Genomic DNA, 24,755 nt, shown 5'->3' with positions numbered 1-24,755 from the left:
TACCTGCTGCGTTTGACGCAGGTGTGAGATGTGATGGTTGGGGGGGGGGGAGGGATGCTAGGAACAGGATAGATGCTAAGGGAGAAGAATGGGAAAAGGGAACTGGGAAAACTTGACAGGATTTGATGTCTTGCCTCACCAAATATCTCAAGGCAACGTACAACGAAACAGTCAAACTGCAGAACTTGTAATGATTATCCAAGAAGGGGTTCGGAGGCTCGCTCGAGTCTGAGAGTGGTGGAAATGGGTAGAAAAACACAGAGAGATGGAGGGGCTGGTGCTAGTGGTAGGAAAAGGGGACCTGGGGCTGGGAAAAGACGTTTGTGGAAAACTTTGAGCCGTGGAATGGAATCTACCTAAAAAGCCACAAAAATCTCCCCCCATACACAAAGCAAATATATCGATAAACTCCTATTTTTAACTCTCAGGAAGCACTGAATTGCCTAAAAAATAAACCTCTAAAGTTTCACTTGATAAACCCCTAGATCAGATGCCCCAAATATAATCTCCTACAGTGGTCAGTGGGACCCTCCCTCTCCGCTTGCCTCATCTGCTGTGTTTTCTTTCCATACCAGAGATGTGCATCCAGCTCGGGAGGCCATGATGACGAAGTTTCAAAGGCTGAGCGGGCCAACAGAGCCCAGGAGATCTACGGGACGCAGCCCCTCACCATCTTCTCCAAAATCATTGATCGCACCATCCCTGCTGATATTTTCTATGAAGATAAAAAGGTGAACATGGGGTGGGGGTATACAAGGGAGCATTCTCCCCCCTTCATTGAGGGACATGGATGGAAGAATACATCACTGTATTATGTTATCCCTGTGTTGCATATATATGATTAATGTACAACAATACAAAAATCTCCCACCATACACCAAATATAGTAACATAAGAGATGACGGCAGATAAAGACCTGTAGGGTCCATCCAGTCTGCCCAACAAGATAAACTCATAGCATAAGGTATGATGTGATATTACTTATACTTGATTTTGATTTGTCCTTGCCATTTTCAGGGCACAGACCGTAGCAGTCCACCCGGCACTAGCCTCGTTCTCTAACTTCTGAAGTTGTCATTGAAGCCCCACTCCAGCCCATCCAAATCTGTTTAGCCATGAGCAGGGCACACACCATAGAAGGCTGCTCAGCACTGGAGTGGAGGAGTGGCCTAGTGGTTAGGGTGATGGACTTTGGTCCTGAGGAACTGAGTTCGATTCCCAGCACAGGCAGCTCCTTGTGACCCTGGGCATGTCACTTAACCCTCCATTGCCTGCCGCATTGAGCCTGCCATGAGTGGGAAAAAGTGCGGGGTACAAATGTAACAAAAATAAAATAAATAAATGTTACTAAGTTTGTTTGGTCAGATAATCCGCAAGAAGCGGAGAACACGAACGCCCCAAGAGAGAATACAGGTATAGGAGAAAGTGGGATGTTTGACCACAGAAAACCAAAGACTGGAGGGATTAATTCTTAAATCAGTTGTTTATTGATGAGAAAAAGAGTCGACACAAACGGGAAAAATAGTGGAGTATTGATGATAAATTGAACCATTAATTTTTGTATTTAAGGAATAGAATAAATTTAAGATAAATTAAAAAAATGTTTTTAAAAAAGGTGTTAAAGAGTATAGAGTGCATTTTATTTATTTTGTAGCATTTGTATCCCACATTTTCCCACCAATTTGCAGGCTCAATGTGGCTTAAATTTGCCGTAATGGCGGTTGCCATTTCCGGGTAAACAGAATTACAAGTGGTGTTGCGTTAAGGTGCATACATACGTGGTAGCATACATGGTACATACGTACATGGTAACATACATGGAACATAACATATATGGACTAAATCATGGTATGTGTGTATACCATGTGCGTACATACATGGTAGAGAAGAGAACATTATGGTATTGCATGAAAGTTCCTGAGTAATACAGTGGATTGTAGCATACTTTAGGCCATCGACTATATAGAGACCCTATTCCACATAAGGTTTAAAGTGGTAGTGTTTGATTGTTCATAGCAGAGAGGTTAATCAGTCTTGTGATAAGATTTCAGTTTTGTATAGGTTTTGAATGAATGCAAAACCGACAAACTGTATGAACTGATAAACTATGGTTGTAGAGGTATTATTTATTTGTCTAAGGGACAGTTTTTGGGGGGTGATATTGAAATATAATGTGGAATTATTCAAAGGAAGGGACGGAAATCAATTTCATTATTTAAGCCTTTAGGAGTTAAGGTTTGGAATTCATAAATAAGCTTCTGTATTTTAAGTATGAATACATATATAAATGTTGTATGATTATGCTTAGAAGTATGCACACAAAAATTGCTATTTCCTTTATCTGACTACTTTTTCATTTGATTAGTTCTTAGCTTGTACTATTACTATTATAATTTGGTCTATGTAGAAGGATTTTTTAAACATTTTTTTAAAATATTTATGTTTACTGTTTTATTTGCAATCCTGATTTTATATTAGAAATAGTCATTGTCTTTTATTAATCTATACGTGTATATGTATGTTTTGTAGACTCCTGATGCAGGCCTAATGGCCGAAACACAACGTTTGTGTTGAGTCTTTTTTTCATCAATAAACAACTTAATTAAGAATTAATCCCTCCAGTCTTTGGTTTTCCGTGGACAAACATCCCACTTTCTCCTATACTAAGCTTGTTTGGTTCCAGCCCTTCCATACAGGATTCCTTTGTGTTTATCCCATGAATTATTTAATTCTGTTACCGTTTTCATCTCCATCACCTCCCACGGGAGGGCATTCCATGTATCTACCACCATCTCCGTGACATTATTCCTGAGTCGGCTCCCCTGTAAGTTCAATTCATGTTACCTAGTCCTTCCACCTTTCCGTTTGTGTGTGGATTAATACTTTCAAATATTTGAACATCTCTGTCGTAACACCCTTGTTTCTCCTTTCCTCCAGGGTATACATGTTCAGTTCATCAAGTCTCTTGTCATACATCTTGCTATGCAAACCCCATTTTCTTTGCTTTTCTTTGAATCGCTTCAAGTCCTTTTACATTCTTGGATATACATTAAAAACTTTGAAACATCTTAAATCCATGAAACAACTGAAATCCATAATATAAAATACGATATAAACTGCTTATTTCTAGGATAAACGTACAAAATGTACTGTACTGTTTTGGGATCAGCTTCTTGTTGATATACAGGTGGAAAGGTCTTATAAGACCTTTAAGGTTAAATTGAAAACCTGTTTTTTCATGTAGGTGTTTGGATTGTAGCTGAACTCTGGTTACCTTATAGGCCCCTGTTGAAGATCTCTGTGTTTTCAGCTTTCCAGTAGCTATGGAGTTCGTTTCTCTTTACTTACTATATATTGTAAACCACTTTGACCTTTTTTTGATAGGAGGTATATCAAGTCTTATTAAACTGTGAACTGTAATATACTCCTATCACTATCCTTTTCTTCTTTACACATGGAATTTCTGTCGATAAGGATTCCAAAGTCTATTTTGTGTCTTGCAGAACTTTCAGTCTGTTTGATTTAAGGTCCTCTTTGACATACAACCCTACTCCTCCACTTAATTGATCCACCCTATCCCTGCAACATTTATTTATGTATTTATTACATTTGTAACCCACATTTTCCCGCATAGCAATAGGCTCAATGTGGCTTACAGGTTCCGGAGAGGAGAGTACCAACTCCGGGAATATATACAGAATGGAAAATAGAGTAACAGTAGGTGCAAGGAAGCTGATAAGTCTCCGGGGATGGGGCTACAGCTTCTAGTGAGCAATACAGAGTAGGATAAGGGTAGAAGTACACTTAATTATAACTGGAGTGGTAAAATTTGAAGTAATAGGATTATGTGGAAGGGGTATTGTTCATTTCTTAGATTGAGACTACCAGACCTGAGAAGGTACAATGTGGCAGCGCTGGTACGCTGGATCCATGAGCTGATTACAGGACATGGATTTTATGCCCTCCCGGGATTCTGGGAAAGTTGGTGTGGTTTGAATGACCCCTTTACAGTATTAGAATCATGGGTAGTGCAGGGTGCAAAAAAGACAGTGGACAACCTGTATGTGGCAGCATTGCAGCTGGCATGGAGATGGTGGAGAGGACAAGGAGGAGCGATGAGGGGAACCAGTCCCTTTTTGCCGCTGGTAGGAAACATGGCTTTCCCGACAGGGATGGGAAGATCAGTGTTTCAGAGTTGGCAAGATAAGGGGTGCAGATTCATAGGACAATTTAGGAAGGATGGAGATGATGTCTTCCCAACCTTTGACATGGTCAGACACGAACTGCAGATCCCTCGCTCCCAATTTTTTGCATATTTGCAAGCGCGAGATTACATTTTGAGCATGGAACGAGGGAGTAAAAGCCTCACCCGTTTTACACAACTAGATTATACATTTATGCGGATGACGCCTCTATGTAATAAAATGGCAGGGTGGTACCAGGTGATGAGGGAACATCAGAAAGCGCCCCATATGGTACACTTAGCAGAGGAGTGGAGTAGAGATGTAGTAGAAGAAGTTACAGTAGAGCGATTGGGTGCGATATTTCGAAATCTGGGCAAGCTTACTCCAAATGCAGCACTGCAGGAAATACAATATCGAATTCTTAACAGGGTCCACATTACTAAGGTAAAGGGGAAACAGCTGGGAATGTGGGAAGATGACAAGTGCAATAAGTGCAAGAAAAACGCAGGAACATTTTTACACTCATTCATGGAATGCCCAGCACTTCACACGTTATGGGTCGGAGCGTTAGGGTTAGTGGAGGAGGTTCTGCAACGCCCAGTAGAGTGGAAGTACTCGATCATATTAATGGGGTGTGGAGAATCACTTCGAGAACAAAAACTGGGGGCAGCCCACTGCAAATTTGTGTTATTGGCAATGATGTTGCTTAAGAAGTGTGTGCTGAAAGCGTGGGTAGATGCCGAGCCACCACACCTAGAAGTATGGAAAAACTGTATGGTTGAGATGGCCCAATGGGTAAGCTTATCGTTCAGACTTTCTGCCTCAGGGAGGAACCGCCAATACAGAGACATCTGGGGGAGAGCACTCAAAATACTCTCACCGCAAGATTTAGCAATGAGTAATTAAAGGGGTCTGCATGTAATGGGGCAGGAGCAACCTTTGGGGGAGGGGGGGTAGGGAGATGGGAGGGAGGGGGGTGTAAACGATAAAAAGTTATGAAGCCAAGACTGGTGGAGAGAAGACTATTTCTGTACTACTGCTCTGTTTTATCACAAAATTGTGGATGGTTGGTTTTTGTTTATAACTGGTTGTCTCTGTCTTCATACAATAAAAATAATTAAAAAAAAAAAAAAGAAAGACGTGATGCATTGTTCATGAATTAGTTTGGGTCTGCTGGGTAGGCTTTCCGGAAGAGGAGGTCTTTTTGGAATTTTAGATGGGTGTTCACAGTTCTAATGTTTCTAGGTAATGCGTTCCAGAGCTGGGTGCAAATGTAGGAAAAGCTGGATGCATATGTTGATTTGTATTTTAGTTCTTTACAGTTTGGGTAATTCAGGTTTAGAAATGTTCTTGATGATTCAATGATGTTTCTAGTTGGTAAGTCGATAAGTTGGGTCATGTAGGTTGGGTCCAGACCATGGATTATTTTATGGACCAGAGTGCAAATTTTGAAGGCTATTCGTTCCTTGATTGGTAGCCAGTGTAGTATTTCGCGCAGGGGTTTAGCACTTTCAAATCTTTTCTTTCCGAAAATGAGTCTAGCTGCTGTGTTCTGCGCGGTCTGGAGTTTCCTTAAGATCTGTTCTTTGCATCCCGCATATACGGTGTTACAATAGTCAACATGTGATAGTACCATTGTTCGAATTATATTACGGAAAGTTTCCCTTGGGAAGAATTGTTTGATCCGTTTAAGTTTCCACATTGCATGGAACATTTTCTTCGTGGTGTCAGAGGCTTGGCTCTCCAGGGTTAGGTTGGTGTCAATAGTAATTCCAAGGATCTTCAGTTTGTCCGATATTGGGAGAGTATGTTCCGGGGTTTTTATGGATGAAGGGAGGTTTGTTTTGTGGTGAGAAGAGAGAATAAGGCAGTGAGTTTTTTCCTTGTTTGAGTTTGAATGCCGATGCCCAGGCATCCATTAAGCTTAAACTAGTCTTTATTGCAACAGTGATTCTGTTGGATTAGAGTTGAATGGTATGTAAATGTTGACATCATCCGCATACAGAAAAGGATTAAGATTATGCTTGTATAGGGCATGAGCAAGGGGGATCATCATCAGATTAAATATGAGTGAGAGAGGTGAACCCTGGGGTACTCCACAGTCGGTACTCCATGATGGTGATATGTTTGAGTTTGCTTTTACTTGATAAGATCTCGTGGTTAGGCATAGGAGGGAATATACTCAAATGGATCAAAGGTTTCCTATCTTGTTGAGTGTTCTTAATAGTATATAGTGGTGAACCGTATCAAATGTGCTTGACAAGTCGAATTGCAAGAGGAGTATGTTTTTACCTAATGCGATTTCCTTTTTGAACTTGGCTAGGAGAGTTACCAGGGCGGTTTCCGTACTGTGGAGAGATCTGAAGCCCAACTGTGATTCATGAAGGATTGAGAAATTGTCGATGTATTCAGTAAGTTGTTTAGCTACGATGCTTTCCATCAGTTTGGTTGTAAGTGGGATGGATGCCACAGGTGTAATGTGTTCCATTGGTTATCTTCCTTCCACCAGGTCTCAGAGATGCCTATTACGAGGGGCATTTTCAATATGACGTTTAAATCCGACGTTGGATGTTTTGATCAAAATGTCCCAAATTCAAGTGGCAAATGTAGTGATTTTCGAAACAGAAAAACGTTTATCTTTCTGTTTCAAAAGTGGCCACTTGCTAGATGTTTTTGTGCTCAGTGCGTCTATCTTTATGGACCATTTTTGAAAAAAAAATATTCAAGTGAAAAAAGCACAAAATCAAGCTATTGGGATGTATGGAGGCCCAGCATTCTTAGTAGACTGGCTGTTCAGACATCCCAGCAGAGCACTGGGGCACCCTAGGGGGCACTGCAGTGGACTTCACATAAAATCTCCCAGGTACATATCTCAACATTATCTCCTTATATTGTATAATGAGCCCTCCAAAACCCACCAAAAACCCAGTGTACCCAACTGTACATCACTACAATATCCCTTATGCCTGCATTTGTCACCTATATCTGAGTACAGTGGGTTTTTGTGAGTTTTGGAGGGCTCACACTTTCCACCACAAGTGTAACAGTGGATTATTGGCCTGGGTCCCCTTCTCCACAGTGACCTGCACCAACCACTGGGTTACTCCAGGGACCTCCTTGCTGCTTTATTAGGACTGGCTATATAACATCTGATGCTGTCATAGAGGCTGGTATATACTGTTTTTTTCACATATTTGGGGGGGGGGGGGGGGTCAGTGACCACTTTGGGGAGTGTTTTATTATACGGTCTATTGGAAGGCTATAAAGCCACAACATTGATAGTTTTGGTTGGGGAAATAATAGGATTTCCATCAATTTAACATAATTATTTGCTTTGACTTTTTTTCTATTCTTAGCCTGTTCTACACAGCCTGGGCACTGATAACTTCAAGAATCAGAAGGACACACTAGATTTGTTTTCTTAAGATAATTTCATACTTACCAAAGGCAAACTTAACAACACAGGAAGACATCACAGTACAGCTAGTATTCAGGCATTCAGAGGTGGGGAGAGCAGCACGTCGTGACACATGGCATGTGCCTTCACAGGTTACTGGCTTCTCCGAGGCACTGCTTAGGTAGCAGACCTTTTATACTTTTTTGGTCCCATAGATCCCTATGAGCCACCTGCAATTTCATCATCATTTTTTTTTTGTTACATTTGTACCCCGCGCTTTCCCACTCATGGCAGGCTCAATGCGGCACTCATGGCAGGCTCAATGCGGCTTACATGGGGCAATGGAGGGTTAAGTGACTTGCCCAGGATCACAAGGAGCTGCCTGAGCCTGAAGTGGGAGTTGAACTCAGTTCCCCAGGACCAAAGTCCACCACCCTAACCACTAGGCCACTCCTCCACTGTTGCTACTATTTGAGATTCTACATGGAATGTTGCTATTCCAACATTCCATGTAGAAGTCGGCCCTTGCAGATCACCAATGTGGCCGCGCAGGCTTCTGCTTCTGTGAGTCTGGTACGTGCAGGACGTCAGACTCACAGAAACAGAAGCCTGCGCAGCCTTCTACATGGAATGTTGCTAGTGGAATAGCAACATTCCATGTAGAATCTCCAATAGTAGCAACATTCCATGTAGAATCTCAGAGTAGCAACAGAACCTCAAATAGTAGCAACATTCCATGTAGAATCTCCAATAGTAGCAACATTCCATGTAGAATCTCCAATAGTATCTATTTTATTTTTGTTACATTTGTACCCCGCGCTTTCCCACTCATGGCAGGCTCAATGCGGCTTACATGGGGCAATGGAGGGTTAAGTGACTTGCCCAGAGTCACAAGGAGCTGCCTGTGCCTGAAGTGGGAATCAAACTCAGTTCCTCAGTTCCCCAGGACCAAAGTCCACCACCCTAACCACTAGGCCACTCCTCCACATACATCCACTTATGCCCAAGTTCCAACTTTCTTATCTCTCATCCAATTAGGACCAAGTTTCAACCTTAGTAAGTTTTCTTATCTCCAAGCTTCGCTCATCCTTAAATTGAACTTTTCTGCACCTGGCCCAATTATTTCTTATAGTTTGTCTGCATGCCTATGTCCAGCTGTACACAATTCTTGCCAACTTTGTAACTCTGCCAGGCTTCATTAACTTAATCAGACTGTCACATTTCTTCAGTGAAGTATCAGGACTGAGAAGAGATGCTTTGATTTTACAGGCCTAGTTTGCTTAGAAAGCCTGAACCTGTTTTTCACTGCATTCAGTTTCTGACAATTATTTACAGGAGTAATTCCTCCAGTGGTCATCTTGTCATTTAGGGCACCTTTTTCTGAATTACTACTACTACTACTTATCATTTCTAAAGCGCTACTAGACGTACGCAGCGCTGTACACTTGAACATGAAGAGACAGTCCCTGCTCGACAGAGCTTACAGTCTAATTAGGACAGACAAACAGGACAAACAAGAGATAAGGGATTATTAAAGTGAGGATGATAAAATAAAGGTTCTAGTTGTAAAAACCAGGTCTAGACCAAAATGTCTAAATTTTGTAGCCCTGGACGTTTTTGTTTTGTTTCATTATGGCAGAAAAAGTGCGACACGCTCCCTTGTGATTGGGACACACAGGTGAAGGACTGCATAGCTAAACATTTAAAAAATGGGTTTCGAAAAGTAGCGATTTGAATGTTTTGGCAAGCAAAACATCCAAATGCCGCTTTATGCAACTTTTTGAATGTTTTTCTGTTTCAAAAATGAGCCCTTATATCTATCTTTTCATTTAGTGCAGTATATTCTAACTTACCCATTGTATTTATAGTTTTCTAGCATTTGTATACAGGCACTTTTATTCTTATTAACAGCTTGCTCAACAGTTGACAGTGATAATGTGCAATTTTTCAAGTCTTTCTTCTCTTTATTTAAAGGCACCTGGTCTACTATGGCCTTTGACATAGTAACATAGTAAATGATGGCAGATAAAGACCTGTACGGTCCATCCAGGCTGCCCAACAACATAAACTCATTTTACATGGTATGCGATACTTTATATGTATACCCGAGTTTGATTTGTCCTTGCCTTTCTCAGGGCACAGATCGTAAATGTCTGCCTAGCACTGTTCTTGTACTGAAGGTAACGTTGAAGCCCCTTAAAATTTACACTCCAGCCCATCCCTATCCAGTCACGATCAGGGCATAGACCGTACAAGTCTGCCCAGCACTAGTTTCACTTCCCAATTACCGGTGTTGCCACCCAATCTCCGCTAAGATTCCGTGAATCCATTCCTTCTAAACAGGATTCCTTTGTGTTTATCCCACACATGTTTGAATTCCAACTCCACCACCTCTCATGGGAGGGCATTTAAAAAAAAAAGAAGGGCGTCCCTGACGAACACTTGGCTGACTTTACTTGGTCCTTTTTGTTTTTACGACCAAGCCACAAAAATGTACCCTAAATGACCAGATGACCACCAGAGGGAATCGGGGATGACCTCCCCTGACTCCCCCAATGGTCACTAACCACCTCCCATCCTGAAAAAACAACTTTAAAAACTTTTGTCTTTTTTTTTTTGAGTATGAGTGAAGGACCTCCTTCGCAATGCCTCTGTCCCTGCGACGGCAGTTGAGGACGTCCTTCACTATTTATTTATTTAGATTTTGCTCACACCTTTTTCAGTAGTAGCTGAAGGTGAGTTACATTCAGGTACACTGGATATTTCTATGCCTCCGTCCCTGCAACAGCAGTTGAGGACGTCCTTCGATATGCCTCCGTCCGTGCGACGGCAGTTGAAGATGTCCAAAATGTGGATGTTTGTGAGAAGGACGTCCATGCCTGCTATGCCTCCGACACCCCCTTTATTGATTTGGATTTTGGATTACAAGTAGCAGCAGTGGGATTTAAACCGGCCACCTCTGGATTGCAAGACCAGTGCTCTAACCACTAGGCCACTCCTCCACTCTATTCCACTCCCTTGAAATTTGGCCATCCCTGTGGGGGGCAGTTGAGGCCGTCCAAAATGTTTGAAAGAAGGACGTCCACGCCTTCGTTTTGCCTCCGCTGACACACACATACCTCCCTCCCCCAGGGACCTGCATACTGCCCCCCCCCTCACAGGGATGGCCAAATTTCAAGGGAGTGGAATAGAGTGGAAGGGTAGCAGAGTAGCCTAGTGGTTAGAGAACTGGTCTTGCAATCCAGAGGTGGCCGGTTCAAATCCCACTGCTGTTACTTGTGATCCAAAATCCAAATCAATAAAGGGGGTGTCGGAGGCATAGCAGGCATGGACGTCCTTCTCACAGAAACATCCACATTTTGGACATCTTCAACTGCCGTTGCAGGGACGGAGGCATAGAAATATCCAGTGTACCTGAATGTAACTCACCTTGAGCTACTGAAAAAGGTGTGAGCAAAATCTAAATAAATAAATAGCGAAGGACGTCCTCAACTGCTGTCACGGAGGCATAGCGAAGGACATCTTTCACCCATACTCAAAAAAGAAAAAAAGCCAAAAGTTTTTAAAGTTGTTTTTTTCAGGGTGGGAGGTGGTTAGTGACCACTTCATGCCTTTTTCCATTCAGTTAGTGCATCAGTTAGTCCACTGCAGTGCCCAGTTGGTGTCCTGGCATGTCAGGGGGACCAGTGCACTACGAATGCTGGCTCCTCCCACGACCAAATGACTTGGATTTGGTCGTTTTTGAGATGGGCGTCCTCGGTTTCCATTATCGCCGAAAACCGGGGATAGACCCTCTAAGGTCGACATAAATGTTGAGATTTGGGCGTCCCCAACCGTATTATTGAAACGAAAGATGGACGCCCATCTTGTTTCGATAATACGGATTTCCCCGCCCCTTGACCGGGACGTCCTTAGAGATTGGTGCCCTTAGAGATGGTCGTCCCCGTTCGATTGTGCCCCTCACTCTGCTGCTGTTAACTTCTTCAGGTCTCCATAGGAGGGGTGCAGGGGCCACCAGAATTACCTTCCCTTTGTGTGAGGGGATGCACTGTATTATCCTTCCTAATAAAGGCCAGGGGAGAAGCACATACAGCAATTAGTCAGAAGGCCATGGGATTGCCTGAGTATCTACTCCCTTGCGTCTGTTCATCTTCCATCTGCTGAAGAACCTGGGTGCCTTTGCATTTTGAGTTGTCTCCATCAGGTCTACGGAGGGCTGCCCCCAAGACATCATAGTTGTGTTGAAGGCCTGCCAGTTGAATTCCTACACTGCAGCCTTCAGCTGGGGATGGCTTTAAGGAGTTCATTTGCCCCTTGGTGCTGCCCAAAATATTCTTTCTAGCCATTGAAACGTTCAAGTGAAGGACAAAAATACTGCTAGCATGATTAAACAGTGAGGCAAAAGAAGCCAGTAAAGCCAAAATTTACATCTTTTAAACAGTTGGAAGCAGAGCAAAAGAAAACAAAAGAAAATTAGGAAATAGTAATAGGGGCAAGTTAGAAGCTTTAAAAGACAGGCCAAGGGAGAATTTGAAAAGAAGGTTGCCACAGAAAGAGGCAAAGAGAAGCCACAAGGCCGTAGCAGAAAAACGAAATAAATGATTTGCTTCAGTCTTTCCTGCGTAGAATGTCAACGATACAAACCAGTAAGACTTACATTCTTTGAGAATGACTCAGAGGAACTGAAGCGCGTCACTGAACATCAATGAGCAACCAGATGGACTATGCTGGTGTTCTTTTACTGTTTAACCTGGGAGATAAAGAGTAATCAGCAGTTATCGGATGGTATTCTATGAATTCTTCAACTACAGGCCTGTTAAAGGTTTTCTGTAATCTATCATTAAAGCCGCAGTACTTTCTACGGGTGATGTGGGAAATATCACGGCTAGAAAACATCGATGAACATGACTTTAACCAGCATGGATTTAGCACAGGGAAATTTTGCCTTTCCAGTGTATTAGATTTTTTTTTTTTTTAGAAGATGTTAATAAAATGGGGTAAGGGGTAAACTAAGCTGTTCCTGAGGAAATTAGAGTTGCTGGATAGGAGGCGATTTATCCAAAATTCTGTTGACTGGTTCATCTGATAAACCCATCAAGTGGCTGTGGAGTAACCCAAGGCGGGTGGCTAGGCATTTCGTGACAATGTTGTGTTATTAACCTCATGTGTTAATGTTGTCCGTCATTCTTTTTTGTACCTTTATTCCATTGTGCACTGCTTTGCTGACTGCAGTGTTTGAAAGGTAGTCACGTTCAGGTAAACATCTTCCCTCAGTTTGTCCATAACCTTATGTAATTTTCCCTGTACTTGTGGCATCTATATAACTGCTTAATTTCTGCGTCCACTGAACGACGATTGTTTCATAATAGGTTGTCTAGGTCAGAAGGCCAAGGAAGTGCCTATTTTTACCTTCTCTTATAAAGACACATGAGCACCTATATGCCTTTATAAAGCAGCAGCACAAAAGCTGGTGTATACATGTGTGTAGTTGACATATGAACCAGGGGCGTAGCCAGACTTCGGCTGGAGTGGGGGTCCAGAGCCCGAGGTGAGGGGGCACATTTTAGCCTCCCCTCCGGCGCCAACACCCCCCCGCCATTGCCGACCCCGCCGCCGCTACCACCAACTTTGCCCCCCCCCCCCGACGACGACCCTCTCGACCCTCCCCCCCTCCTACCACCAACCCGCCGTCATCTACCTTTGCTGGCGGGGGACCCCAGCCCCCGCCAGCCAAGGACCTCTTCTTCTCGCAAAAGGCTTCCTTCTGTTTCTGACGTTGTACGTGCAGGATGTCAGAAACAGAAGGAAGCCTTTTGCGAGAAGAAGAGGACCTCGGCTGGCGGGGATTGGGGTCCCCCGCCAGCAAAGGCAGGCGGCGGGGGGAGGGAGGGGTCGAGAGGGTCGTCAGCAGGGGGGTCCAGGGCCAAATCTATGGGGGCCCAGGCCCCCAAGGCCCCACATAGCTACGCCACTGATATGAACAAAGTCGTGTGTCTTATAACCTACACATATACTTTGTGATTCTACCTGTCCTCTGCCCGAGCTCCTCCCCCAAATGTGGCTACACCCAGGTCATGTACTTGTCATAGCAAGCATGGGTAATTTTTAAGAGGTATTTTATGTGTATATATATATACAGGCATACGCACAAAAATAGCCTTTATAATGTATAACTCCTTACGTTTTTTTTTCTGTCTCATATAGTGTGTTGCATTTCGGGATGTGAACCCTCAAGCCCCGCTGCATTTCCTTGTGATCCCTAAGACTCCAATCCCCAGGATCAGTGAAGTTACAGAGGATGATAAGGAGGTAAACATTGGGGCTGGCACTGGAAACCAGGTCAAAATCCCTGGGAACAGAGAGATTAAGATTTGCCATCACCTGGGAGATCCTCTACTCCCAGGAAAGTCAAAAGGAAAACTTTCAGTAATATATCTTTACTTGCTTGCGTCTCTACTGGCAAGGAACTCCCTGTATTCAAGTAAAGCAGAAGGCATGGGGGAGGGATAGTAGCAGGAAGTAGGCCATGGAAGGTACATCCATCAGCCAGCTGAGGCAAGAGAGGAGAGCTTCTTAGGACAGGTAGTCCAATGCTAGTCTTTCCCCAACTGAGGTAGATAGCGCATTAGGGGCTGTAAGCACACTCTGCAGGCAGTATTTGAAGGAGCTAGAGACAGAGCACAGGAGGAACACACACACACACACAGAGGCTGAAACCCCTTGGGGTAGTAAATAGGACCCTAAAGCAATGAGCAGGGCTGCCTTGACACTAGGCCGGGCCCGGGGTAAAGCCGCCCTGCCACCGACCCCCTGTCGCTGGTGCCCCCTGTCACTCCCCTGCCGCTGCCGCCTCCCGTCGCACCCCCGCCGCTGCAGTCCCCGGTCTCACCTGCATGGTTGCGGGCCCCCTGCATTCAAAGCGGCAGTCGCAGATCGCCTCTCTTCTGGCCTTCCCTCCCTGTGTTCCGCCCTCGTCTGATGTAACTTCCGGTTTCCACGAAGGCGGGACACAGAGAGGGAAGGCCTGAAGGGAGGCAATCTGCGACTGCCGCTTTGAATGAAGGGGGCCCGGAGCCGTGGAGGCAGGCAGGTGAGACCAGGGACTGCAGCGCTGGTGGCCTGACCCCGGCGCTGGGCCTCTTTTGGAGGCCCAGGCCCGGGGAATTTTGCCCCCCCCCCCTCCCCCCCCCCCCCCCCCCCCGTCTTGGCAGCCCTGGCTGCGAAAGGAAAGATTTTGGAAAAGTTTGAAGGATTATTGCAGCCTGGAAAGAGAGCCTGGAAGAAGGTTTAGGCTGGGGGGGGGGGGGGGGGGGGGGGGGGGAAGCTGTAGTTTGGGGAATAGAGATCCCAGTAAAAAAAAAGGCAGAAGTATAGCCTAGGCATGCATTCTGTGCAACTAGGTTTATTCACATCTGAAGGATTACAGCAGTGCTATGAATTAAGAGCATTTATGCTGGATGCAGAAAGGGGAAAGGAAAAAACCTCCTTCTGCAGTGCTTTGCAGCCCAAAGGAAGCCGGGGGGGGGGGGGGGGTAGGTTGAACCAGGAAAAGGGTTTGAGAGCCTAGATGTATCACAGGTTGTAGGTAGAGAAAGGGGGAAGGTCGAAACCTTGTGCAGCACTATGCAAACAAGAGAGACAGCACTGGCAGGGGTGGAGTTCCTACAAGCAACCAGTACTGTGGAACCAGAGAAGAGACATTGGTAGGAGAGAATTTCACTCATATATGTTGGATGTCCAATATTTGTAGAGAAAGGGGAAATATTTTGTTACTACTGTCTTTTGTGTATTATGGAAGCCCTATGAGAAGTTGCCAAGAATAAAGGCTTGTATTTTCCCTTTTGTTATAACCACAATAAAAGATTAGTTATGGAACATGCTGGGAATTGTGGTTATTTTAGGGAAAGGTTCCCGTAGGGTTAGGTTGAGCTAGTTCTGGGGGGAAGTAGGAATACCAGGAAGTCTGCAGCTCCAGCTCAGTACCAGCCATACCTATGTGAGACTCCTTCAGTCATTGCTCCCTCAGCTTAACCAGTCATCAAGCCCGGGACTTGCACCCTTTTCTGAAAGTTTTGAACACGTACTAGAACCCAACCGAACCCAGGATCTTCAGCTTCTGCTGAAACCGAATCTGCCACCAAAATTGACCACACGGTATCATCAGAAACTGAAACCACCCCCCACCCCCACATCTGACCAAAAATAGCCCCCTTCCTGAGTCCACCCCTCCTGGCAATGGCAGCCACCCTCCCGAGTCCACCCCCCCCCCCCTGGCAATGGCAGCTCCCTCACTTTTTGTCCCCCCCCCCATAGGCCCTCCCTGGGCCTATCATATGAATCCTTGGTGGTCTAATGCCTTCTTTGGGGGCAGGAGACTTGCCTGCCCCTGCTGGGACCCTCTGTGGGAGTCTTGGCTGCCATTGTGATGCAGCAGTGGCACAGGGCAGAAATGAGTGGGGGTCATTGTTGCCCCCAAAGAGGCCACTAGACCACCAGGGATTCCTAAGGTTGTGGTCGGGTGGGGGGGGGGGGGGGAAGGAGGAGAGAGTGTTACTGTTTCAGCTGAAAATGCACAGATGTTTTCAGCCAAAATCTGATCCCGGATTTTGCCCATTTTGGTGCCGAAACTGAAATACCGTCAGCCTCTAACTTGTATTTTGCTGGTTTTCCACTAATTCTTTGCCTGCGTGGTAATAGGAGGTTGAGTCCATTCCCATGACCTGACTGCAATCGTTATAGATCTCCTTTGATTACACTATCTTGTCTCCCAAATTATGTCCTGCTGGCGTTCCCCTCCTGACGTTCCCCCTACCTGTCTCCTCTGACATGCATGGGATCCTGCTGTTGACTGTTGCACCACTGTAGAGATGCCTTGCTGGTGATGTCTAGGCAGGCACACCGCGTGAGAATGTGCTCAGTTTCTATTAGTCACTACTTCATTTATTTAACACATTTTCCCACCAATAGTAGGCTCAATGTGGCTTACAAGACCGTAGGGCAAATTACAGTTCAATTAAATAACATAACAATGCAATAAAAAAGTAGTAAACATATAGGTATCTTAAAGAACAGCAGAGATAATGGCAACTGCTGTCAGGTTTTGATATAAGAATAGAAAAATTCTTTGGTGTCTGTATCCTTTGTGCTGTTTGTTAAGGCTTTTGCTTACTATACATAAGGCAGAAAGTTGCTGAATGCATAGGCCTTAACAGTGTCAAATTCTTAATGTTTCTGGATGCTTGACTCCAGAAAAAAGGGGGTGGGATGTAGGATTCTTGCCTTCATGGAAGGGGTAAGAATATACAGACTTCTCGGCTCTGTGGAGGTTTCTTGAGGGCATGTGGGGTTCTTTTTGTGCAGGTTTCTTGAGGGGATGCGGGGTGTTCGTTTTGTTCCGGTTTTCTTGAGGGGATATGAGGTACTCACTCCATAAAGGATGGCCGAGGGGCCACAACAATGGCCAAATGTCATTTGCCAAGAAAGGCCTTAGCTTTCCCAAAATAGAAGAAAAAAAAAGATAAAATTAGTGCTCGTCTCCTGGTTCTACTGGAAATAAAATATCCCAAAGCATAATTTGATCTGAAGAAGAGATGAACCTCACTGCCTCTGTCTGGTGAAAATTAAGTACAAACCACTCCTAGTCAGCCAGTCAGTCATGGCCTGCAAACAAGTCAAGCGAGAGTGCATATTTTTCTAGGAGGAAGTGTGTGTGTGTGAGGGGGACACATTCAGCGTCCACTCTCCCCAATATGAGGCAAAGGGGTACGGGACACTCACCTCCCGGGTATAGTGGAAGAGGCATAAGATGCTCACCTGGATCCTTGATGAGAGAGACTGAACGTATTAACATAAGAGTATCCATACTGGGTCAGACCAATGGTCCATCTAGCCCAGTGTCCTGCTTCCAGCAGTGGCCAAGCCAGGTCACAAGTACCTGTCAGAATCCCAGTTAGTAGCAACATTCCATGTTACTGATCCCAGGGTAAGCAGTGACTTCTCCATGTTTTTCTCAATAGCAGACTATAGACTTTTCCTCCAGGAACTTGTCCAAACCCTTTTTAAAACCCAGATATGCTAACCACTGTGAGCATATCTGGAAATGGCCCCTCAGCCACGTTTCACAGAGCAAACACAGTGTCCCCTCGGCCACCCTTCAGGTCCCACAGCTGCTCCTTGTGGCCTTGAGCAAGTCACTTAACCCTGCAAGAAATAGCTTACTGTACCTGACTGTAACTCACCGTGAACTACCACTGAAAAGGCAGGAGTTAAATGTGAATATAAATAAATGATGTAGGATGTATGGCGAGGGGCTTGTGTTGAGAACATGTTCCCTTGGGTGTCTGCTAGGGAAGTCTTCCTGCACTGGATATTCCCCCTGGGGATGGGGTAAGGGGCAGCCCAGGCTCCAGGGGGGAAAGTGCTGGACAGTCTTCCTTGAAGTGGGAGGTAGAAGATGACACAGGGATAAAATTTGTCCCCATCCCCACTGGTTCTGTCTCCGTCCACACCCCGTTCCCGCAGGCCTCGACTCCGTCCCCACCCCATCCTCGCAGGTTCTGTTTCCGTCCCTGCCCCATGGGCTCTGTTCTCATCTGCAGAAGCCTCGAACACGTATGATTTTATATTTAAATCTTTTTATTAAAGTATTAAAAGGAACAATATGCTGTGCAACTATTGTTTATAAATCACAAATAGAAAACAATAATAACAACAACAAGCAGCTATAATAAACCCTCCCACCACCACCACCCTCTACCCTTCCAACCGGAACAATAGCTGACTTCTACTACCCCAAGGAATCCTATTCCACCCTGTTAAAATGTCCAGGGGTACAAAATACAGCCTGTTCTGTATGCCTTACAGGGGAGAAATATGCCCTATGAAGCACTGTTATGATGTTTTAATCTTTGGATGAAGAAGTCATCAACAACCTCAGGGTTCAGTCTAGCTCCCCTGTCTTCCACGGTCCTTCTTGCAATAGAAGATGTGCTGGTAGCAGGATGTACAGGATCCCCCATGCAAATTTTGCTAGCTGTGGCCAACATATTTGCTTGTTTTTCCAAAAAATCAAAATATCATTGTCTACATCACTCAAACATAAATAACAGTCCAGTTCATTAACAGGCTTCAAAGTAGAAAGTGACATGGGGGCAAAGTTTGTCCCCATCCTTACGGACTCTGTCCCCCATCACCGCCCCGTTCCCATGGGCTCTATCCCCATCCCCATCCTCGCGGTTACTGCAGGTGCTCATCCCCGTGTCATTCTCTAGTGAGAGGAAAGCGGAGGGAGCCTTCACCGCATGCCGTATGTGCTGAGGGAGGGAGCCGAGATCAGTTCTTCCTTTTGCAATATTGGTGTCTGAGTTACAGTATAATCTTTCCATTTCACAGTTGCTGGGTCACTTGCTGGTTACAGCGAGCCAGTTGGCAAAGAAGGAGGGACTGGATGAGGGCTACAGACTAGGTGAGTCACCGGTGTCCTTTCACCCCTCTAATGTAATGAGAATATATTGCCTTTTAACAAAAACGATCAAAGCAGTGTAAAGCGTTCCAACTCTAGATCAGATTAGAAAAGAACTAAAGCGACCGACAAGATAGGGTCTGGGTTCCTTATGCTCTATCAAGTGGTAGAGCCTGGAAAAGCCAGGACAGAAAGACAGACTTTTAGTGTCGTTCTAAACTTCATGTAGCATTATTGCTACTACATCTTTATAATTATATACAAGAATAGATCAAGGTAGACATCCACAAACAGAGCAGGACAACATTACAAGAGAAAAAAACAGCACAGATCAGCTGATAGAGGTGTAAAAGCTGTAACTGCTTTTTTCATACTGACACGTCCACAGTATGTGAACGGGGATCCGAAAGTATACGAAAAATAAAAACCTCATTAGGAGGATGATTTAGACCCTCCATTACATGCAAATCTCTCTCATGAATATTCGTCGTGGATATCCAGAGAACCTGTCTGGCTGGGGTGCCTCCAGGACCAGGTTTGGGAACCACTGAAATATCCTTGAGCATTGTGTGTAATTCTGGTCATCGTATCTTCAAATAGACGTAATGGAATTAGGAAACTTACAGAGGAGGGTGACCAAAATGATCTTATCTTTTATGATATTGAGACAACTGAGAAGAATAAGAGGCTGTTTAAAACTATCAACCTTTAGAATTAGTTGTCCAAAGTTTCCTCCAAGCTCAGTTGGATTATTGCAATGTGACGTATATTGGTTGTCCCAGATATTTACTGAAAAGATTAGACTGCAGAATGCCGCCGTGAGATTGATCTATTCTGTTCACAAGATGGTTACAGCACTGTTGAAAGCTTTGCATTGGCTGCCTGTAGAGGATGTACTTTGATCTTTAAGAGTCTCTGTGGTCTCGTTCCCCTATAGTTGACTATACTGATTGGTTCTGTTTCTAGAGTAAGATCTACGACACTACATACTTCATTTGCTTTGCGGTTTCCTAGTCCCAAAGGCTTAAAACTCAAAAGTAATGTTTTCCTGCAGACTTGATTATCAAACTTCTTTAATTTGGAATGTGTTGCCAAAACAAATTCAGACCATAGCGGTATACTTTACATTTTGCAAAATCTCATTTATTAGACTAGATTTTTCTGTTCAAGTTCTCAGGAATGCTCTGGCTTCTTGATTTGTAATCCGCTTGGAACTGTAGAGGATATAGCAGAATATAAGAACATATACACATTGATACAGCTGGAAATTATCCGGCTACCTTCGATATCACTGAGTATTGGTTAGTACCTGGGTAACGTCCAGCAGTTGTTCTGTACCTGGATATTTAGTGGCAGTTTCCGGATATCGTCTGGCACTGAATATCTAAGTATAGATTTAAACATTTGAATTCAGTGTCGATTCTGGTGTTTAAATATTGGGGTTATGCTTTCCTATAGCTTAAGGAGGTCAAGGGGTCATAATATGAAGTTGCATGGAGGGAAATTCAAAAGGAATTTGAGAAACTAATTTTATACTGAGAGACTCCAGCACAGATTGTGGCAGTCGGATAGATACTAAGTTTATCCACTCTTACCCTAGCTGAGATAATATTTAACCATCTCTGACCTCATGTGCACCTTTCTTTAAATTAATCACCTTACTTTCTAACTCCTCTTACTCTCTTACCTATCTATATGTTCCATCTTTGCTTATACCCTACGCTGTCAATTAAAACGTTCTATTATGTATTGTGTTGACATCATAAGTTGTATACTATGCCATACTTTGTATTATTTGAATATTTTTACTGCTGTAGTTGTGTATTGCTCATGTTTGATCTATTCTTACAGTACACCGCCTTGAGTGAATTCCTTCAAAAAGGCGGTAAATAAATCCTAATAAACAAGTGGATTGGCATCTTAATTGCAAAGGGAGGATTGGGGAAGACCACAGATCAAGTTTTCTCTTGGCTCTGTATGATATTTAGACTAAGCCCATGCTCTCTTTGTATGATTTCCGATGTGTAGTTCAAAGTATTATCTCAGTGCGGCTGGACTACTGCAATGCCTTGTATATCGGTATGTCTGCTTTGAGTATCAAGGCATTGAAAGTAGTCCAGAATGCGGATGTACGAACAATAGTAGGTACATCAAAGTTTTCTCATGTTACACCAGCTCTCAAGCAATTGCCCTGGCTTCCTGTTTGAATACAGTTTGAGGTGTTGGCAATTGTATATCAAGCATTGTCTCTCGCTGCTGCATTTGATTTGAAGCAAGCATTGAACATGTACCATCCAAGACGTGTACTGAAGTCAGAGTCTGCTATGCGTCTCTCCGCTGATGCAGTGATGCGACTGTGCCATGCTGATATATGAGCTTCAGTGTTTCTTCCCGCTGGAATTTCTTTATGGAATGAGTTGTCTGGTCAGCTTCGTCATTGCTCGAAATTTTATGCTGTTCAGAAAATATTTGAAAACAGTTATTTTGTGACTGCGTTCGTGCTACTTAATGCTGGATAATGCCATTATGTTTTGTTTTAATTTTTAGTATTTTTTTATAGGTGGTGTATAAGTTTTTAAAATACATAAATAAGTAGGGATCTGGGACAGCACTGAAGGCAGACTCAGCAGGGCCAACTGGCTGGACCTAGTAACCCATATCTGCTAACATCATCTATGTTTCTGGACCTACATGTCTGTTTTTCTGACTCAGCTAATCTCTTTCTCTGTCTTCCCCTTTTAGTGATCAATGATGGGAAGCATGGAGCACAGTCCGTGTATCATCTGCATATTCACGTTATTGGAGGTCGGCAGATGGGTTGGCCACCAGGATAGCAGGACCGTTTGCAGACCATAGAAAAAGCTTCCTCTTAGAATTATTTTCTGATAAAATTGTATTATTCTGGTGATATAGCCATGAAAGAATGTATTAAAGTATGAAAGAAATGTAGACTTGGCCTTAAGAAATGAGAAATGTAAAACCAAAATGGGAATGTTGACTTTCTTTGTATTTTTCTAATCTCAGGTGGTATTCCTGGCCCTGACTCACCTCTCATCCTTGTACCTGTTCCAGCCCTGGGCTCACCTGTCCCTCCAACCTTATACCAGCTTTCACCCCCAATCAATCTCATTACCCTACAACCCTGTAACACTCCAGGCCCTGACTTAAGTTCTCCCCTCCCCTGCAGCCCTGTAACACTCCCAGCATCCAGCTTCTTTCCTTCATCACTTACTTCTTTGTGTCTTCGGTTGTTTGGAGGAGGTTTCAGAGAACCAGAATGTAGTGAGTTTCTTCATGTTCCTGTGTTTTATATGGTGCTGGACATGCTCTGAGATGAGCAGGATATAGAAAGTCTGTTTCATCAGGTGAAAATAAAATTTATGTTTTTTTTCACCATTGCAAAATCTCTTCAGCATCTCAGTACATAAGTATTGCCACACCGGAACAGACCAAAGGTCCATCAAGCCCAGCATCCTGTTTCCAACAGTGGCCAATCCAGGTCACAAATACCTGGCAAGATCCCAAAAAAGTTCAATACATTTTATGCTACTTATCCCAGAAATAGTGGATTTTCCCCAAGTCAGTTTAATAATGCACTTTTCCTTTAGATAGTGTGAGGACTCTGAAAGGAGTCCAGTTCCAGTCATGCTGAGACTGGGACGGGGAAGAGGTTTTCCTTTGAAATGTAATGATTCTTCTTCACTAATCCCTTCTAGACAAAAGGTTCGCCTTCTAGTGGTCAAAGCCCCAGTGAAAACACTAGTTAGGGAGAGAAACTACCAGTCCCAGAAACCACTGGGGCATCAGCGGGACTCTCAGGAACTGGAGGGAGGAGTGAATGATTGGGAAATGAGTTCTGATCCAGGGAATGAGCAGCAGCTGGGGGAACCCAGGGTGGAGGAGGAGATGGAATGGGATATAGAGGAAAGAGGAGGAGTGCATGGAGGTTGGAGGGCTTGCTCAAATTTCCTCAGGAAAGGTAAAGGCTCTGGTGGCAGGAGTGTGGCCCAAGCTGTGTATACTTGGAGAGGAGAAAATAATCCAGTGGGGAAGGAAGCCACTGGTGGAAGAAGCTAACCCATAAACTATCTAAGGGTAGAAGATAGTGCTGATGAGGGGAGGCTACAATTGGGAGTAAGACAAAGATTTGCTGTTTGTGATATTCTGAGTTAAGATTGGACTGTGTTAATAAGCTGAATGTGGAAAAACTGAACTGACTCTTGCATTGTTGATGAGGAAACTGCTTGAAGATTAAGACTGTATTAAAAGGTGCTGAGAAAATAAAGACCTGTGGTTTTCAAGAACTATAAGACTGCTGGAGTTTTGTGTGTTCCGGTCGTGAGCTGATCCTGGGCGCAGGTCAGCTGGGGAGCGGTGAAACCAGGACAAGCAGTGCAGCGAGGAGGTGGTTCGGAGCCCATACCAGGGAAACAGTCAGCCAAGCTAAGCAGGATTAGCTCTGGCCACCACGTGGAAGGGAGACTCAGCTCACAGTAGCCATCCAGACCTTTTTGTAAACCCCGCTAAGCTAACCGCCTTTACCACATTCTCTGGCAACCAATTCCAGAGTTTAATTACACGTTGAGTGGAGAAAAATTTTCTCCGATTTGTATTAGAATTTGTGTAGTACAAAAAGCACTGTGAAGTGGAGGTTCAAAAGGAGTAGTGCAGACATCTCGGCAGCTCTTCATTTTTAGAAGTCTCTTTCTGGATTGCAAGGTGGTTCGCTACTTTCAAGACCATCTCCACTTCCAGCAAGAGGATTAGACTCTGAGGAACTCTAGCAGAATCCAGTGCTCAGCATTGAATTACCAGATATAACGCTGGCGGCGGTCAGGAAAACGCCGAGCGCTTCTGGATGAGTATTGATCCCTGAATTTTTAGCCCTTCGCACCTGCCTCCTGTGGGCTGATGGAGTGAACAGTACTGACAGGAAGATGCTTTCTCCAACTTCACAGGAAGGAGGTAACTGGAACTGGAATTTCACTGGGAATTTGGAGCTTGGGGTTCATAATACTGAGCGCAATTCTGGTCGCTTTATCTGAAAAATCATACAGCGGAATTATAACAGATGTGCAGAAGGGGGACCAAAATGATTAAGGGGATGGAAGGACTCGTATGAGGAAAGGCTAAAGAGGTTAAGGGCCCTGTTTACTAAGTAAACCTTGTTCACAAAATCATTTATGGAGAGGCCCCGGTCTACATGTCAGACCTCACAGACTTACCACCCAGGAACACCAAAAGATCAGCACGCACATTCCTGAATCTCCATTTCCACAGCTGCAAAGGACTAAAATACAAATTAACACATGCATCCAACTTTTCATACATAAGCACGCAGGTATGGAATGCACTACCATTTGGTGTGAAAAAAATTCCTGACAACCAACTTTCGGAAATCACTGAAGACCTTCCTCTTCATCAAAGCATACCGCAACGATCCATCATATAAACCCTAATGCAATACCACTTTTTCTCTGGTCCCGAATTGTGATCTCTTCATACTTGTTTGATTAATTTTACTATGTTATTCATGCTCTTTATGTATCACCACTTGTATCTTTAACTCTGGACTGGCGATAGCCATGATGGAACAATGTAAGCCACATTGAGCCTGCAAATAGGTGGGAAAATGTGGGATACAAATGCAGCAAATAAATAAGTAGCATTAAGGCCCGTTAACGTTTTTAGCGTGTGCTAAATGCTGAGTTGC

The 24,755-nt window shown here is 44.1% G+C and overlaps 1 protein-coding gene across 1 annotated transcript; it reads left to right on the top strand.

Annotated features, from left to right (window-relative positions):
• Nucleotides 1–575: 575 nt before the first annotated feature.
• LOC115459559 (uncharacterized HIT-like protein Synpcc7942_1390) lies at nt 576–22,484 on the top strand (the record flags this gene model as incomplete). The annotated part of the gene is made up of 4 exons (XM_030189371.1): nt 576–731; nt 13,786–13,890; nt 18,973–19,045; nt 21,785–22,484. Coding segments are annotated over 4 exons (426 nt in total), but the record flags the coding sequence as incomplete, so codon positions are not given.
• Between the last annotated feature and the right edge of the window lie 2,271 nt (nt 22,485–24,755).

The sequence above is a fragment of the Microcaecilia unicolor genome, unplaced genomic scaffold (assembly GCF_901765095.1).
Source record: "Microcaecilia unicolor unplaced genomic scaffold, aMicUni1.1, whole genome shotgun sequence".
Lineage (NCBI taxonomy): Eukaryota > Metazoa > Chordata > Amphibia > Gymnophiona > Siphonopidae > Microcaecilia > Microcaecilia unicolor.
The sequence above is the reverse complement of the archived record's forward strand: the minus strand, read 5'-3'. Positions and strand labels throughout refer to the sequence as shown.